The sequence below is a fragment of the Chaetodon trifascialis genome, chromosome 4 (assembly GCF_039877785.1).
Source record: "Chaetodon trifascialis isolate fChaTrf1 chromosome 4, fChaTrf1.hap1, whole genome shotgun sequence".
In the NCBI taxonomy this organism is placed as follows: domain Eukaryota; kingdom Metazoa; phylum Chordata; class Actinopteri; order Chaetodontiformes; family Chaetodontidae; genus Chaetodon; species Chaetodon trifascialis.
The window spans coordinates 12,661,314-12,679,852 of NC_092059.1; the positions used below are offsets into that span (position 1 = coordinate 12,661,314).

At 44.2% G+C, this 18,539-nt stretch overlaps 4 protein-coding genes across 4 annotated transcripts; 2 read left to right on the forward strand and 2 right to left on the reverse strand.

Annotated features, from left to right (window-relative positions):
• Positions 1-1,893: 1,893 nt before the first annotated feature.
• Positions 1,894-4,227, forward strand: timm13 (translocase of inner mitochondrial membrane 13 homolog (yeast)). The gene is made up of 3 exons (XM_070960870.1): positions 1,894-2,120; positions 2,492-2,560; positions 2,891-4,227. Exons 1-3 carry the CDS (start codon positions 2,001-2,003, stop codon positions 2,987-2,989), a joined length of 288 nt encoding a protein of 95 aa, XP_070816971.1. The 5' UTR covers positions 1,894-2,000; the 3' UTR covers positions 2,990-4,227.
• A 540-nt stretch (positions 4,228-4,767) lies between these two features.
• On the reverse strand, positions 4,768-12,026 carry tmprss9 (transmembrane serine protease 9). Its single transcript, XM_070961435.1, has 16 exons — positions 11,991-12,026; positions 10,933-11,165; positions 10,711-10,838; positions 10,560-10,627; positions 10,308-10,483; positions 10,110-10,154; positions 8,936-9,049; positions 8,626-8,791; positions 8,190-8,464; positions 7,815-7,957; positions 7,049-7,334; positions 6,823-6,936; positions 6,586-6,754; positions 6,209-6,474; positions 5,615-5,751; positions 4,768-4,929 (listed from the first exon to the last, which is right to left on the reverse strand). Exons 2-16 carry the CDS (start codon positions 11,081-11,083, stop codon positions 4,768-4,770), a joined length of 2,400 nt encoding a protein of 799 aa, XP_070817536.1. The 5' UTR covers positions 11,084-11,165; positions 11,991-12,026.
• Positions 12,027-13,262: 1,236 nt separating this feature from the next.
• lsm7 (LSM7 homolog, U6 small nuclear RNA and mRNA degradation associated) lies at positions 13,263-16,237 on the reverse strand. Its single transcript, XM_070961089.1, has 4 exons — positions 16,189-16,237; positions 15,839-15,929; positions 15,635-15,706; positions 13,263-13,748 (listed from the first exon to the last, which is right to left on the reverse strand). Exons 1-4 carry the CDS (start codon positions 16,192-16,194, stop codon positions 13,606-13,608), a joined length of 312 nt encoding a protein of 103 aa, XP_070817190.1. The 5' UTR covers positions 16,195-16,237; the 3' UTR covers positions 13,263-13,605.
• Positions 16,238-16,539: 302 nt separating this feature from the next.
• On the forward strand, positions 16,540-18,489 carry LOC139330653 (kelch-like protein 23). The gene is made up of 3 exons (XM_070961690.1): positions 16,540-17,512; positions 17,639-18,050; positions 18,183-18,489. Exons 1-3 carry the CDS (start codon positions 16,540-16,542, stop codon positions 18,487-18,489), a joined length of 1,692 nt encoding a protein of 563 aa, XP_070817791.1.
• The last annotated feature ends 50 nt before the right edge of the window (positions 18,490-18,539 follow it).

Below are 18,539 nucleotides of genomic sequence, written 5' to 3' on the forward strand. Positions count from 1 at the left end.
CATGTCCCAACATGTCTGCAGGTTTAATTAATGGCATTAATAATGGCTTGATTCCATTTAGGTGTGCCCTGCTGGCTGGCTCATTGCCTCACTGGGACATTTAAATGAGATATTGTTGACTTTATTAGTTGCACCTGTGCTTTTCATGCTGTAACATGTCAAAATGTCTGCTGTGACAAGGCCCCAGTGTAAGTCAGCAAAGGCGAAAGAGTGATAGTCAGAAATGGAAAATTGAATGCTATGGATTGATACAAGAGCTAATGGATCTGTGATGGTTTGAATGTTTGAGGTCCCATTTTTATTCAGACAGTAGAGGCTCTGGGACGATTTCTCCCTCTCAGAACTGGTAGAGACTGCACAGAGCTGACTGATCTCCAACACCACAAACATCACTACTCAGGTCCCCCCCCCCCGTGTCTTTGTCTCTCGCTCCCTCTTTCTGTCACTCAACAGCTGCTTTTCAAGATTAAAAGCTGCTGCTGATTCTCAACTGTCTGAGTTTGTGTGTGTGTGTGAGCATGTGTGTGTTTTTCAGTCACATTGTTTCCTCACAATAGCTCAAGTCATCATCTTTTTTAGTATCCATTGAACAGTCTTTAGAAACTTAAAGCTTGACACCACAAACACACTCACTGGAAATTCACATTCTCATAAGCATTGTTGCCGGTGCTTATTGAAGCCTCCCTCGTAGCTGACTGGGCCAAATGCTTTCATACACACAAGTGTGCCTAAAGGAGATTACGAATTTAAGAAGATTAGATTAATGAACTCATGATTGTAATCTAGGGTTAATTCATTTTGCTGCACTTTAACCCAACCCTCCCTTCCCCCCCATTCAGCCCAGTGGCGTTGAGCCAAACTGGTCGGCGGATTTATGCATGTGTGTGTGTGAGTGTGTGCATGTGCTTGGGTGCAAGCATTGTGTAACTGGTCATTAATTACTCTTAGGCAGGCACGCTACAAATCAGACCCCCCACAATTATTCCTCAATGCCCCCAGCATCGCAACAAGCCACTCACAGAGTGCCTGTTTATATGACAGTAACCGCCACGCCATTGTTGCCTGCAGACTCACTGTACCACGTATTTGTTCACTCAAGGCAGGTGGTCCTCTCAGTGAGGTCATCCTGTCTGAAACATAAGGAGGGGGGTCCTCAGAGGGGGTCATCCTCATGCCCGGCCTCAACACCAAACAATGCAGAGGTTCTTATGACTTTCTATTTATGTAGTTAGCTCCTGCTGTTCACATAGTTACCCCGGCCAGTTGACAAGCTTAGTTTTAACTGAAATTGTAACTCTGTTTTATTATTTACACAGGCGAGCTGGTAGAGCAGTCCTACAAAAACCATGGAATGACAGACTGAACATGAACGCAATGTAATTATCCAATTAATAAAGTGATTATGAAAGTATTGAAATCCCATACTGGGATGCATATTATTGATTTTTTATTGAATTTCTTTTTCAATACAGCACGCTGTGGAAAACCAGGATGAGATAAATGTCGTATTTGGGAAATAATTTAATTGTATTTAATCATAAATTGTATCATACAAAACATTTGCTGTGAGCCAGACAAACACGATGTACCAAGACCAAAAACAAGTCAAAGCTGGAGTTTGGCACTGGGGGGGGATTCAGTGGAGTTTATCTCCCTCGTGTGGCAAACATGCGTGATGCGCGCACGTGCGTTGTTGGGGCGTGTATATGTGCTGACAAGCCGTCTGTGTCTCTTAAGTATTATAAACAAGAGTTTAAATATATCAGACAGCAAATGTTTTTAGGCCGCGGTGTCTTTACTGCACTCTCACTCGACCTTATCCACTCACCAAAAACTACATTTCCCATGACTGATTCCCGTACACGGAAATGACGCACTCGGTCTTCCGCCGCTGTCAAGGGCATCGAAAACTTGCGTTAGCCGAATTTAGCTGAGGGGTTTGCACGTGCACTGGAAACAGGTCCATAAAGCTACAGTTTTCGGATACTACTCCGGTAGAAATGGACGGGTTCGGGTCAGACTTCGCAGCCGGTGGCTCGGGGGGTAAAGTGGACACCGGCACCATCATGGAGCAGGTTAAGGTCCAGATTGCGGTGGCTAACGCACAGGAGCTGCTGCAGGTAAATGACTGTGCACGGATGCTAAGCTAGCAAGACTAACCTAACTTCGTACGTGGAAGAGTAAGGTTAAACATACGTAGTTACATTTATTGAGGGTGGTATGAGCACCTTTTTATTCCTGTTATCATGTTACAGGTGGATTTTGTCATTTGATATGCTACCAATTTAAAGAAACATGACAAACAGTTGTAGTCATTGAAATGTAGATGACATAATGTAACGTCGACGTCCAAAAACCGTTGACTCTTGAACCAGATGTTGCCTTTTACCCAATTTAATTATACATCCCTGAGTGTTTTCACCCGCGAAACAACTGCAAGTTAGCTGCGTGTAACAGATTAAAATAAATGATCAATTTCTTCGTGTTTCAGAGAATGACAGACAAATGCTTCAAGAAGTGCATCGGCAAACCTGGAAGCACGCTGGACAACTCTGAGCAGGTGAGCGTTGAGCTGTGCTGAAACCTTTAGTCAGTTTGTGATGATCTAGATGATTTGTTAACTGTAGAATGTGAGTCATATTTCAAATATAGATCAACTGCTTTTTGCCCCTTATGTGAAGATAAAACAAGCAATTTGAGCATGTTATTTTAAGTTCAGGGAAATTCTAATAAGAATTTTCACCATTTTTTGATATATTATAGACGATTAATCAAGAAAATGTTGTGGCAGAGTAATTTATAATGAAAATAATCATTAGTTGCCACCATGAAGAGGTCCTGATTTATCTCAGGGTTACTTTTTCACACGTCATTGCTTCTACCCTCACAGAAATGTATCGCCATGTGTATGGACCGATATATGGACGCCTGGAACACTGTGTCCCGAACATACAACTCCAGATTACAGAGGGAACGAGCTCGCATGTGAACAGCCCCCTCTTCACCCTTCCCTTCCTCAGGCTGCTGTTAACAGTGAGGAGGAGCACAGTGCACAGCGGGGGGCCAGGAGCTGTGCACAGGTGTGTCATCGTAGCAGCACACCTTCAACTTCCATCATAATACCTCACGGACAGGCAAAGCAGAGCCTGTGGACTCTAGCCATAGCAATGTCTCTGTGGACATTTTCATTTTGTGCTGAGGAACAGTTCAGTAACAAATTTTGATTATTTGTGTTTTTATGATATAAATGATTAATCTTCTGGTTAACTTGTAAACACACATTGTAAAAAGCTGCAGTTTGGACCCATGCGTCCATAGACATGACGGTCAGAGCAATTGGAATCTCTAAAAATCGCCCGTCGGTGAGAAGTGTGAATGTGTTTGTATGTATGTGTTAGCCCCTGGCGAGCTCTCTGGGGTGCACCCCATGCGTTGTGCAGTGCATGGTGGGATATGTTTCAGCCCTGGGCAACCTTAAATCAGTTAACTGCAGCACTATGGCTTTTGTTTTTTGAAGCAACCATTATGTTTACCACAACATGGCTTCAATATGAACACTGACACCTTCCTGTCATCAGACTAGGCTGAATGTGTGTTGTGTTCAAGAGCCTGTATAATTAGGACACATGATAGCGAAAACTGTAAACAGTCTCTCATTCACTACAGTTGCTCCTTTACAGCCGTCAGCAGTGTGCCCATGCTTGTTACCCATTGTCTTCATTGTGTTTGTCAGTGAGACTAAATATTTGTCCTTTGAAAATAAGCAGCACAACTGGAGCCCTTAAGGGACAACCCGGGCTTTCCTAAACATGCTTTTGACTGTAAAAGACCTACTTAAAATCACCAGGAAGACTTGAGGAGCAACTTGGTGTTTTCACAACCGTGAACCTGACATTCACAAGCCTCCAAACAGTCCTATATCAAAGTACGCCTGGAGAACAAAACTGTTTTGTCTGACCTGCTTTCGAGTTGTCACTCTATCTGCCGCCCTCCACAGTAGTGGGCTTGTTTCAGCAGGGTCTGCCTTGCTCTACACGGGGTACTGAACCTTCTCAGCTTTGTGTGCACAGTTTGTCAAAGTCTGGGAACCGCAGTCCTTTTATTTTCCTATCCTGATGAGCTTATGTGGGGAAGGAAGAGCCAGAAAAGCCTGTGAACATTCTTTGCAGTGTGATTGTGAGCAAATGGAATGATTTTCATGTAAAATCAATAAATCTTGTCAATCAGTCTTGTGTTTTTCATTAAAAAAACTTTTTTCTCACACAGAGCTATGATTTTCCCAGTAGACCCACCTTTCAGTAACAATTACAACATTGCATCCTTGTCTATTTTCTAAGACTGGATACAAAAAAGACCAAGCAAATGCACCCATAAATGAACCACATATATTCTGAACCCCACACAAAATAAAACAACACCATGTACAGAAAGTTTACCAGTCAGCAAAATAAATAACTGAAATAAATACTTTCAATCATGCATGTGCTAGTGAATGTCCATAAGCCACAGTTCAGTATTAACCTTATTTCTTCAGTACTTATGAAAGAGGATGGTCCCAGTTCAGATGATGGCACAGTATTACAAACAGCACCCATGACCAGCAGGTCACACAGGTCAACACTGTGGAGACTATGTGCGAGTATGTGTGGCTTTAACATGACTTAAGTCCTTGTACAGTACACTTTTCTGGAGAAGATGGATCAGGAGGATCCATTGTGTCCGTGTGGTTTTGCATCTTTTTGTGGGTTTAGCTCCTTTTGTGCTTCTTCAGAAAGGCAGGTACGTAGATATCCATGTCCTGATGGACGTCACACGAGTATAAACCCCCGGAAAACCGATTCGCCCACAACCGTGTCCCCAGCTGGTCACTCCAGCAATAAACCACTGGCCGGAGAGCTGACGGCAGGTCAGCGGCCCCCCAGAGTCTCCCTGGATGATGGAGAAGAGAGGAACAAAAGAGGGGCTTTTAATAATTTGCCAGAAATTAGAACGACCTCAGCGCTCAGAGGTCTCCAGTGTGCACAGGAGAATAAAACGATTAAGGATGAGTGAGGAAGCAGAGGAGTAGGATACAAAGAGAATGTCACTTGGATCGCTGCTGAGATGCCAGGTGCTTTGACCGAGACAGGAATGCATGTGGGTTTCCTTACATAAGAAGATTACAGCGAGGGAGCGGGTGAAAAGGGGGACTCTGTATTTGTAGGAGAGAAAGTCTGCTCTCTCCCATCAGATAAGCATCTCTCACATAAGTGCTGCAATGTTCCTCAACAAGCAACACTTGCTTTTCTCCATCATGTTTGCACCATAACTGGAACATGCAGCAAGTATTTTCAAACCATTAATTTTTTCATATGCTTTTACTTTTTCTAAACTGAGGTTCTAGAAAACCTAAAAAGCAAAACGTTTTACATTGTTCTGACCTGGTTAACCAGCCACTGTAAAATTGGAGCCATGGCCCTGTTTCCCTGAGCCTCAGCTCACTTGTGTTATCTTTGTCCACAATCTTACCGCTCAGATGCTGCCAACACTGTACCACCCAGATGTCCGGCCCATTTCCAGACTGTGTAAAAGGAGATTTGTGCCACATAGTATATAATGTCCTCCAGCATCTTACCAAACAGGTGTCCCTGCCTCCCTCCATGTAACCAGCACACATCATGTTAGGAGTCAGTATGTTTCCATACGAGTGCTGGCAGTCTGCCTGGTCAATGATGCTCACTGCAGCCTTCTGCAGCAGGTTGGTCAATGAACCTGTGAAAAATAATAAAACTAATATTAGTGCAATTTTTTTACTGCTTAGCACTACAAACCAAATTCCATTCAATTGTTCTGGTGGAGCAGCAGGAAGCTGTGGTGTAGATAAGTCAGAAACTCAGAAGATAAAAGATAAAGTGTCTGCATGGGTGCAGGTCAAATGGGTAAGTGAGAGATACTGTATGTTTTTTGTAATTTAAGTAAACATTTGATAGTATTTCATATCATATATCACATACTGTAAGGCTGTTGGAATAATGGAGCAGTAAGAGTACAAAAGTCCTTATGATAATGAGTTTTTTGAGCATAATAACGTGGAAGCTTTCACTCACATCTCTCAACTGAGACACTTGTTCAAATTCCATGTGGACAATGATTCCCAGTTGTCCACAGGGAATGTTTATATCATTATGCAGTTCTGTCCTTGATGTCAGAGGGATTTGAAATCTCTCACCTCCTTCCCTCATGGATCCCCAGCCTGTGATGTAGCACTCTGCAGTCTTCAGGAAGTGGTGCACTGGCGAGGGGAGACAGACAGACTGGATGGTGTAGGACATGGGGGCTGGGACCGCCAGCTCCAACAGAGCCACGTCATGGTCCATGTTGGTGCCATTGAAGGCTGGGTGGATGATGACTCTCTGGATGGGGATGACCAGGGCTCCCACCCCAGAGCGCAGCACAGAACCCAGGCTCACAGCCCAGTTAGAGGGGCTCGGGTCACTGGGGGTTATAATATGAAGACTCAGATTCAACATCATTGGGTGTAATAGAAAGTCATTTAGTGTGATTTTTTTTAATGTGCAGGTAAGTTTCCAGCTAAACACACACTACCTTTTAAAGCAGTGTGCTGCTGTGAGTAACCATTTGCTGTGAATGAGTGTGGCGCCACATCGGTGAAGTCTCTGGTACTGGAGACTGCCAATCCAAGGCCACTCCCCCCTTCGAGCTGTTACTCCACCCACGATCCGATGGGAGCCCAACGCAGGACGCAAACCGCAGTCTGAAACAAAAACGCCCATCAGAAGCACTTCCTTTGAACCCAGCGTGTGCGCCCCTTTAAAAACTCACCACAGTTTGTTTCGTCGGCCCGGTTGGGGCAGTCGGGGACTCCGTCACACTCTGGGTTGAGTTTGCTGATGCAGGAGGTGGCGCTGCAATGGAAGTTTCCACTGCAGTTGAAGACTGGAAGACATGATGGACAGATCTGTTATACTGCAGAGGAAATGAATGACTTCCATATTTGTGATTTATGACTTCTGTCTAATAAATGAAGCTACTTCCTGTAAGACATTACCAGGTAGTGACGGTGCAGACAACACATCCATGGCTGTGCTCATGGGTGCTGGCGGATGATCAAAGCTTCCTCCTGTCACAGTAACTGGCACAGTGGGAACAAACTGGGAGTAATCACGGACAAAGCTGGGATCTGTGTGCCTTAAAATCCAGTTGCGGAGCCTGGTGACGCGGGAATAGACCCCAGGCCTGTTGATCTGGGCACAGCCTACACCCCAACTCACCACCCCAGCCAGAAAGAACCTCCCTGGGGCCGCCTCACACACCAGAGGCCCTCCAGAGTCACCCTACAGGGAAAACACAAGAGCTCTGATTCTCTGATGAAGACTGAAGTTACTCGGCATCATGCTGCTGAAACCTTGTCAGAACACCAAATCACCAAATTTCTTTAAGTATACTTTGGTTTGTTTTAGCCATATAATGAGTTCTGTGTTGAATCTGAATTGTGACCAGATGAATTGAATTGATTGAGCTGTAATTAGGAGGGATGCCATATTCTCTCACTGTAATATGAACAGCTCACATCCTGTTCTCTTGAGATTAAAATAACAGCAACAGCCTACAGGCCTCTATTTTTAGGGTGGGACCAGTGTTAACATAGAGTTTTGACACTACTTACAGTTTTGAGACCAGAAAAGGGAGATGAGATCATCAGTGCATGGATGCAAACGTTTGCCCCGAGAAAAGGACGTATTGTAAGAAAATGTAAGTTGATAGCTCATGTTACTGCAGCCACCTTTGTGTGAACCAGGTGAAACAGCACTGACCTGACACGAGTCCACCTTGCCCTGCAGGAATCCAGCACACATCATGTTGTGAGTGACAGCACCTCTGTACACGGACGATTTATTGCACACCTTGGAGTCGATGATTTTCACCACTGCCTTCTGCAGCATGGGAGGCACCTCAGCTGAGCGACAGAAGAGCACTAAATTACTCGTACTGATTGTATTTCAACACAGCAATGCAAATAATCAATATTAATAAAAACTTTTCCTTGCATTACTGTTGTGTAAAATGTCACCTGAAAGCTAAAAACAGCACACCTCTGATGTCATAGCATCGGATACCAAACAACAATATGCTCCTTTTCTCTCTAAATTCCTCTTCTGTTGATGTGTTAGTCCTGCGGGCAGACTCACGATTAAACTGGTTCAGTGCGCCCCACCCTGACACCACGCAGCTGTGTCCGGGGGCGAAGACATGAGACGAGGAGGGCAGGCAGACGGGCTGGACGTAAGAGCTGAAGGTGAGAGGGGTCTCCAGCTCCAGCACACTAACATCGTTGTCAGTGGTCATGGGGTTGTAGTCTGGAGACACGACCAGCGACTTGATGTTAATTGTTTTGGACTCGGACTCCTCACCGCTCACCAGTGTGGCCCCCACCAGAGCCGTCCACTCTCTGGGGTCGTTGTCCCTATGAAAAGAAAGAGATGGCAGAACTTTAAAATATACATGCAAGTCACCTATCATCTGGTCATCGTCAACTAAAATGAACTAATAAAGTTGTGTTATGTCACTGGTTTTGAGATTTATAAATACCTCCTCAGTGACCTGGAGATGATGACTGCTGCCTACCTCTCAAAGCAATGTGCTGCGCTGACCAGCCACCGTTCATTGATGATGGAGGCCCCGCAGGTGTGGCGTCCGTGCAACCTCAGACTGACCTGCCATGGCAGCTCCCCTTCCCGAGCATCCTCACCACCCACCACCCGACTCCCCATAGCAGGACGAGTGCCACAGGCTAATGGGGAAAGATGGATGGATGAAGCAGTGATGGTTTTTCTTACAGTTACACAGTTATAATAACATGACCTGTCAGTGGCAGAATATTCTGCGGCAGGTTGCAGTGACCGGGCATGCTTTTTATGAATAACAACTCATTTACCACAACGAGCTTCATCAGATCCGTCTGCACAGTCAGAGATGAAGTCACACTCTGGGTTCAATTTGGTGACACATTCTCCATTGTCACAAGTGAAGGTGCTGTCAGGACACCTGGCTGGAGAGACCACATGATAAAAAAGAGGAGAATGACATTACAGAATGAACTGTTCCTGAGTCTATGTAGTAACATCCTTTATACAATCATGTGTTCACAAAGTGGTGAACCTCCCTCCATCCTCACTTGTGAACGACTGAGCCTTTCCAGGATGCCCCTTTCATACCCAATCATGACACTATCACCTGTTACCCATGAAGCTGTTTACCTGTGGTTCCACAACTTTCCCAGTCTTTAGTCGCTCCTGACCCAACTTGTCTGAAACATGCTGCTGGCATCAAATTCAGAATAAGCAGATATTTAAAAAAAAATCTGAACTCCAAAGTTCATCCAATGCTAATGTAAGAGTGAAATTGTGATAGGTGAATAACTGTGTAAACAGGTTTAACTATCCTAATTGTTTAGACATAAGTTCAGTATATTCTCACTGTGAATTATTATTATATCGTTTACACCTATTCAGTGTTTACAGTAATGTTTATATTCTGCTTTACACCTGCTGTGTACAGTCATCTTAAGTTGATGTTCTGGTATAAGGTTACACCGCTAGCGGTGCTGTTGTAGTGTTTTTCAGCTGTTGGTGGAGGGGGAGAGAGAGAGAGAGAGAGAGACAGGGATGGAAGCAGGAAAAACGTGTGGATTGAGCTGAATACAGACTTCACTAAAGTTATGAGTAAAACCCAGAAGTTGTTGGACTGTTTTATTCCTGCTCACACACTCACGTCGCTTACACTAATAAGGGACTTTTTGCAGTTTGAATTAGTCAGATCAAATCTCTCCCAAAGTTTTAGTTCTTTAGTGCAATTAGACAACTGAGGGCTCATATTAGCTTCAGATAAACTTCAGAATACACATTTGCTCAGAATAAGGACTGAGGCTTTTGTTCCATCTCATGTCATCTCATCTCTCAAGCATAGTTTAACACATTTGTCTGTGATTAAGAAGTCACACTATCTACTATGACACTTAAATGCAACTCATTTGGTTTTCTAAGAAGGTGTAAACATATGCTGGAGGATTACTTGCAGGCACACTTGGGTCTACTAACATATTCACTCACCAATCATCTCGTCTCCAATAACAAAAAATGACTTCCCACTGGTTCCTGGGAATGAGCAGACAGAAAAGCATTAGATCCTGAGAGGATTGTGGAAGCCATGAGATAATAAACTGCACAACTGTTGCCTATTTTTACCACTCCCACTGCCACACATCCACAGGACCAGACAGTCAACTGATGACAGTATAGTTTCACTACCCAGTAAGACGATAGTGTTGATCTCTCCAAATTCTGGCACCTCTAGTGGCTTCCCGTGCATTGCTGAGCTGAGCCCTGCTCTCAGCAAGTCCTGAACAAAGTTGTCTGAATACTGGTGGACCTTGGACACCCTGAAGACCAGTCTGAACGTCGCCATCACGTCACCATTAATGTTACTGGGAAGACAGGAGGCCAGACAATGTTGTTCGTTGCTTGGAGTAAATGCTCGACCTCGGTTCAGCTTTCACTTACCCATAGGCAACGATACTGCAATCAACGTAGTGATGTGATATTGATGTGGCAGTGAAGACATTTTTAATCTGTAAGAAAGTGAAAATGTACAATTAAACACTTTTTGTAAAGGTAATATTGGGCTCTCAACAGGGTGAGGGTCTGGACTGACCTTGGACTTTAAGACTGATGATAGTACTATGGAGAACGCAGAGTTCTCATCCTGCAGAACTGGATCATACTTCAGACCTTTCAGCTCCACTGTCTCCATGACATAATGCTGCTCCTGCACCAGGTAGGCTGGGAACAACAGAGGAGGAGGAGGTTCATTCATGCAGGTGGATTCACAGAATAATTACATTAGAAATGGACTAAATCCTGTCTGCAGACTCACCAATGAGCAGACCTACAAAGACCCCGATAGCGATGAAGAAGAGGAGCAAGGCCACGAGGCTGCTCCTGTAGCAGGCAGGGCTGGTGGGAGAAGAATCTCCTGAAGGAGACCATGACCCTCCTCCTCCTCCTCCATCCTTCTTCGCCTCCATGTTGGATTCACAGCACTGACCTCACAACTCACATTCCACTGTGTCCAGAATCATAATGTCCAACAGACAAGATGATCCAGCCCTGCTAGAAATCCAGAAAGAATTGTTCTGGTATGATCTGCACTGGATATGATGTGAAATATATAATAATCTAATAATGGGCTGGACTACAGGGTGGTTATCAATATCCTGACATTGATAATAATTCATTAGTGTGTATGTTAATTGTATTCCCAGTATGAAATGTTTTGTGTTACACTGCTTTTCATGGTTTCAAACAAAACTGTAGACCAGTAAACCAACAATTTAAATAACTAAATTTGCGTTTTAGTTTTACAAGCTTTAAACACAGGTAGCTTAGAAATAGTATTTTAAACAGCGGACTTGTGAGAAACGATAACAAAGTGTGTTTATATCCTCGGATGGTCGATAAAAACAATGTAATAACAGGCCAGCGCTAATTCTGTTCCGGATAGCTGGCTGAGATTGCACGGGCGTGCGTAAAAGAGAGCAGGGAGGCCATGTTGCCTGGCGATCACAAATCAGATGTGGAAAAAGGTCACACCAAACACAATAAACTCCCTAAAGTTTAACAGATAACAGGATTTCAGCGTACAAACGGACACCGTGAGGATTTTCACCGTGAATTACGCACGGTGACACCAGGTGCATCACAGCGTGGAGCATCAGACAATCAAGGCTTTATGTTCCGAAGCAAACTCACTCACCTCTTCCTTCTCTAATTCCGCTGGAGGCTGACATTCACAATATCCCGCAGTTCTCGGTGCGTGACTTGGCGCGCACAAGAATAGATAAATGGATGAAGAGACAAGGGAGAGGACGGAGAGGTCTGCTATTTGTTCCACCTGCCGAGGGGCGTGCCGTGCGAGTCCCGCAGGTAACTCACCTTTTCAGTTTGCTTTAGGGAGTCGGCTCAGCTTCAGAAATCCCCGGCCGACCCCATCGGTCTTGATCCCTTCGGTTACACCCCGGTGTGCACAGGCATCTCTACTGTCACCTCAGAGCTGCCATAATCTCCAGCTAAGTAAGCAAGATGCAGAAAACCAAATCCAGAAAAACAAATAAGGCAGAGGAAAATGTGCAGTGGCGCTCAGAGCACCCTCATGCTGACCGTCTGTGCTCCATTGACACAGTGACTGAGCAGCAGAGGAGGAGCGGAGCCTCCTGCAGGTCCCGCACTCACAACACCTGGCAAACCGCTGAGGGTCCTTTCACAGCCGCTCTAATGAGTTAAGGTGCCTTTCCTAACCTGCTGCACACTGACAGTGAGAGAGGAAGTGAAGTTAGATCAAAATCCATCTCAAGGAGATTATTATTCACAACTCTGCGATACTATAAAAAAATATATTTACACAAATCTATATTTGTGATTCTGGAGCTCAATTCAGGTTTACTGCTCAAAACGAATGCAGTGTTTGAATAACAGGCACCTCCCTGTATCTGTTAAAACGAGATCCATTTACTGCCATTTTTCAGGTAAGAGCCAACACAGAATCCCCCCTGCCACCCCTCCCCCTAAAGGAACAAAGGTAAATCAGTCTACTTACATTATTCCCCCACCCAGCTTAAAGCACCTCTGACTCAATGCAGTTATTACCACAGATGTCTCTTTGTCAGTGTGCAGATGGGCTTGAATGGCTTATGTTCACACACACACACTCCCTTTATTCCTTTAAACACATTCAAAGATCACAATACTTCTGTTACTGCGAGAAAAAGGAGACTGAGCTGTGGCCAATCCCGCGGTCTGTCCAAAGACTATAGACATTAAATGGCTATTAAGAAGTCTGTCAAGTGGTTTGAATTCATTGGCCAGTGGTTAGAAAAGATACAGGGTATAATCCATTAGCTTGTGTAATTATTACAAGGACTGTTGGTGTTACTTAGCTGGAGCCAACTCACTGTTGTATTTTAGCCTTTCTGTATGTTTTTTGGGGTTCTTATTCTGGCCAAATTTGGTAGAAATGACACTGAGCTGCAGACAAGTGACAGAGTAACTATGCATAATACCAGTGGGCCCAGATGATTCAAGACTGCTGAACCACACATACAACAGCAACACAATGAGCATTAAACTGCTGCGACCTTCAGCGTTCTCTGAATCCCATCTTTTCCATCCGTACATCCAACACGTGCAAGAACAAAAGTCACAACGCTCAACATACATTTTCAGTTTATTTTCTTATCAAAAACAACAAAGAATAGTAAAAATTTTACTTCTGGATAAAAAGAAAACAGTTAACACTTCCTAAACATGTGTACTCCTGACAACTCAAATCTTTGCATACTTGCACCTCACAGACAGAAACAAAGGTGAAGCGCTTTCAAGTGTCCTTTTGCTGATCAACTTATGATTTTTAACAACAGAAATCTGCTTTGTTTTTTATTACTGTCGTGATTTTTAAAAATTAAAACAAAAAAACTCACAAAATAGTTAAGTGTGTGCATGTGTGGGCGTGTACGTGTGTGTGTGACTGTAACCCAGCGAGCGGCAGAGTGCGTTAGCCATCCTGCTGCTGTATGAACGGGTTTGGTATAGCCTCCATGCCGTCCTGTGGACAGATGAGCACTACGGAGGTCCCTCTGCAGACCACCAGCCCCAGCTGCCTGGTGTCTTCTGTCAGCTTCAGCTGGTCGTCTGGATCTGGATTGACAAGGATGGAAAAGTGTTACAGACACACATGAACCTGCTGTTTGTTAGACCTCAAGGATACAAGCTGCATTTTGGTGAGTACCACAGAATCTGAACAGACGCTGTACTTACGAGAAAACTTCACAGGCTCCTTTAACAGATCCTGAATCAAGTCAAACACATCTCACACATACTAAACGTACTGCAACACACAGGAACATGACTAAAGAGTCTATTTTGCAGCCAAGCTGTAAGAATTCCCTGCTAAATCTAATTTATACATACTGATCACAAACTATACGAAATGTTTGCTTTACTCGTTCTCATTCACACTGCTGCTGCTTGTCATGATCCCTGTCAAAGGAAATATAGGAATAGCAAGCAAACCCACTCTAAATGATAGTCGTTTTTTTTTTTTTTTTTAAGTTCACTAAATGTATGATCCTGTTGAATAATTGTGATTGACCGAAATAATCATGATGATTTTTGCCCTGATTGAGCAGCTTGTGTCAACTGAGTACCACTACATGACTGATGATGTCGGAGGGCTTCATATGTAACAGGTGCCTCAGAAAGCGTTTCATTCAGTTTAAAGAGCTTTGAAAAGTTTGAAGTTAAGATAATGTGATGCGCATCACTGGGATAAGAAGACAGAGGTAATCTGAAGTAATCTGAAGTATGAGAACAATTCCACCTGATAACAAGTAGTAATGTAATAAAGGCAATCAGCTAATAAACATCATTCTCTAATGGCATCACACTGCAACTCATATGAAATGTTGAAGTTAAAATGCATGAGCCCACAGCGGACTTTGGACTTAAATTAGACCATTTATATTTTGCATCAGTAAAAATATATAATTTTTTGGCTTTTTCAACGATGCATTAATTATTTTACTGGAGCATATGGCACTATAACAGCTACATTTAAAGGACGCACGTGTAAACAAAGGTATTTCAGGTTTAATAACAACACGCACACTTGTGACTTTTATTGCAGACATGAGACTAAAACAATTAAAATCAGAGAGGTGTTGTAGAGCTTCTGCCACAGTCCTCAAGGGCTGCTGTGATTTTAAAACCCACCAGATGTCACTGTGCTTGCTGCACTGAAAGCACTGAAGCTTTGACTATTAGAAAGAAGCACAAGGCTTCATCCAGCCATCACTAGCAGACAGTATTTTGAGATGAGACCCTTTCTATAGGGCAGTGAATGATAGTTAAAAGTCACAATCTGTTCTATGGATAAGGAAAAAGAGGAACCATTTAATCAACTCTTTCTCAGACAGAGAGGATAGCGTATTGCTGCCATTGTTGATAATCCATAGTTTAGACCTCACTGTTGGAGTACCAAAAGCAGTCTTAGTCTTAGTTTCAGAAATGTCTTGTCTTGTCTCACCGTGGGATTTTCTTTGTATGTCTGGTACATGTGAAGAAATTGACGATAAAGCCCACTTTGACTTTGAGTTTCAGACTTGTGTCAAAGTCTGTTTCCCCTGTCAAATGGTGTTTATCGTGCTGCCCTCATTCATTGGGATTAGGGCATGATTTAGGTTAATCGCAAGTTATGCTGAGGCACTGCAAAGATTACTAGTTTGGGTAAGCCTTATGGCTGGGTCCCAAGCTAAGTGAAACACAGACTTCCAACACCAGGATATACACATCGATAAAGTCTAGTACTGTGTGTCTCTACATACGGGTTCTTTCATTCTGCTGGGTAATTTGCCCATCGGAGGATAACATACTTTAGAGTGTCATATTGTACATAGTAACCTTTCCTATGACAATGTCTTTTTTTTGGTCACAGTCAACCCACTCATGAATAGCCCAGTTTGACTCCTTGTTTTCATGTTGGTATGTTACATTTGCTGCGGAAAGCTTGCATCCACTTAACTTACCTCGCATATACTCGATTGTACCGTCCAGCACCAGGTTCAACAGAGGATCAAAACCTTTCAGGACACCGCTGGCTAGAAGGGAAACACACCGTGTAAGGCTTGCATTAGTCCGGACCAATTTACTAACTTCGAGGGGAAACAATGCATCGTGCCCACTGGCTAAACGTATTAGCATTAGTTTATTGTCAGGATATATCCACTTACCCTCTCGCCCCCCTTGAAACTTCACACGAATCGGCTTGTCGATGTATTTTGACAAGTCGAAGATGCTCTCCTTTTTCTTCTTTTCTTTATCCTACACAGAGCAAAAGGACATTGTTTGTAGCTAAGCCACATGCAAGCTAGCCGCACACAACCACTAACTTGAGTTTAGCTTTGTGGCTAGCCAAGTTAGCAAATGTTAGCTAAAACGGAACATTACATTCGAATAGCTTTTCTACACCTCAGGTCATATTTCGAATAAGCCATCGATGTTAAAAGATATCCCTGACAATGTTTGTGAGAGCAAAGATAAAAAAGATATTTGAATGAAAGCGAAATCCATACGAACTCACCGCCATGTTAGCTGCGTGACACGGAAGTTAAACTTTGACCTCAGATACGTTCTACCAATCAAATCGGTGAGCGCCTGTCGTTGACGTCATCAGTTTGTTGCGTATTAGTTTGGTGAGTTTATTATTAATTTACTAACCAGAGAAAGTTATTAAACAGTTAAATTTGTTAAATTATAACCCCTGTCCCCCCTGTGTTATGCTTAGAATTTGATTTTCAAGCTGACCTTTTTTCCTTTTAGCCAGCAGTCAGTCAGGGGGAAAGTCTATTAATATCACCAGCTGGTGTGTTGTAAACCAGAAGAAGGACGAGGTACTGTGCAGAAGACGGTTGGTGTGGCTGTTTCTTGCGAAATGGCCTGCAGAGCTGAAAGTGAACCTCAAAGCTTTAAATGCACAGTTCTCTCTGAGCAAGTAAACAAACTTGAGGAGGATGAATCTGCTTTACACGTGATGGAGCCTGATGTAATCCCTGATGTGACTCTACAGGTAGAAGGAGAGAGTTTTTATGTCAACCGTCAACGATTGGCCGTCCAGAGTCCCTACTTCAGGGCTCTGTTTTTTGGCTGTGGCATTGAGAGCACCAGAAGGAAAGTTGAGATCAAAGGTGTGGGCCTGCAGCATTTCAGGGTTTTGATGGAATACAGCAGGACATCCAACCTACCTTTGGATAGAGAAAATGTTCTGGGGATTCTCGAGACTGCAGACTTTTTACAGCTGGAGCGAGCCAGACTGCTGTGCTGCAAGTTCTTGGAGCGTGAGCTGCACCTCAGTAACTGTTTGGGAATGATGGCCTACGCCTGGCAGCTGGGCTGCATTCAGCTGTACAAGAGGGCACGACAGGTGGCGCTCACACATTTCTCTGCTGTTGTTGCTGAAGAGGACTTCCTGTCCCTGTCTAAGGAGACCATAGCAGACCTTCTTGCCAGTGATGATCTGGCCATTCATAAAGATGATCTTGCCCTGGAGGCCACTATGCACTGGGTGTCATTTGACCCAAAACGAGAGGAACATTTTCTGGAGCTCGTTGAGCTGGTGAGGCCCGAGTCACTCTCCTTACCATTTGTCACCGATCTTTTGACCAGAATGAAAAGCTCTGACCCCAGAGCCAAGCTCATCTGCATGCTGAATGAACATTTCCCAGCTTCTTGGTCGATGGGCAGGTCAATGAAGAGGGCCAGGGCCAGAGAGACCCTCTTTGTCCTGGGTGGACCTCACGATCAGGAGCAACAGGCACTTTACCAGTTTCACCCACTGAGTGGTAGATGGCAGAGCTGTGCGCCTCTGCAGAGGAAGAACCTCACACAGTACTCGGTAGCTGCAGTAGGTAATGGTTGAATAATGACATGATGCTCATGGTGATATCAAATAACAAATGTATATTGGACATTACAGTTGTCATGCATTTCCAAACATTATATTTTCTTTACTTTCTGATTCTCCCATTACATAGGAGACAATGTCATTGTGACAGGCGGATATTTCCGGGATGTGCTGTGGTTCAGTGTTGACTGGGTCAGGATATACGAATGTGGGAACCAGCGCTGGCTGGATGGGCCGGCCCTACAGAAGTCCAGGCACAGCCACTGTTCCATAGGGCTGGACTCAGCACTGTATGTCCTGGGGGGCAGCATGGATGAAGGGCTTGTGGCGGATGTAGAGAGGCTAGTCCTGGGGTCAGAGGAGGGTTGGGAGGTGGTCAGCCCCATGGTCAGGGCTGTGGAGAGGGCGGCCACTGCCGCTCTGGGGTCGTGTATCTACGTGGCGTGTGGCCTGGATGAAAACGGGGAGGCGTATGGTGGAATTCAGAGGTATATGGTTACAGAGGATCAGTGGGATGTGGTCTCCTATTCTCCATTTCCACGGTGAGAGAATTTTCAATATGGCACTGACTCTTCAGCTTTGCTTTCTGACACTGTCAAGCTGCTATTTCTTTCATCCTTTGATTTACTGGGCAATTCCGTGATGATTAATCCTTCTTTGAAACCCTTTAACAGATATGATGTGGTGGCCACAGAGCTCAACGGTGCCTTCTACCTGTTTGGAGGCCAAGCTTTGCGTTTTGACGTGGAGACAGGCGAGTGGACTGTGCTGGAAGAGGAGGAATGTTTGGACAGGAAGTTCTTCTCAGGCTGCACAACAGTCAACAGCCAGATATACCTGGTCAGTGAGAGGAAGAGTAACAAAGCATTCCCAAACATGGTCCTGATGGACCCTTACATTGACACATGCATTGAAGTGGATAATGCCATCCCCTGCCCAGTGCCCCTCAGAGGGTGTGTCACCATGAGAATGGTCACGTGACAATGTGTGATGTGACTGAATGAATAATTAAGGGCTTATTTTAAAAAAAA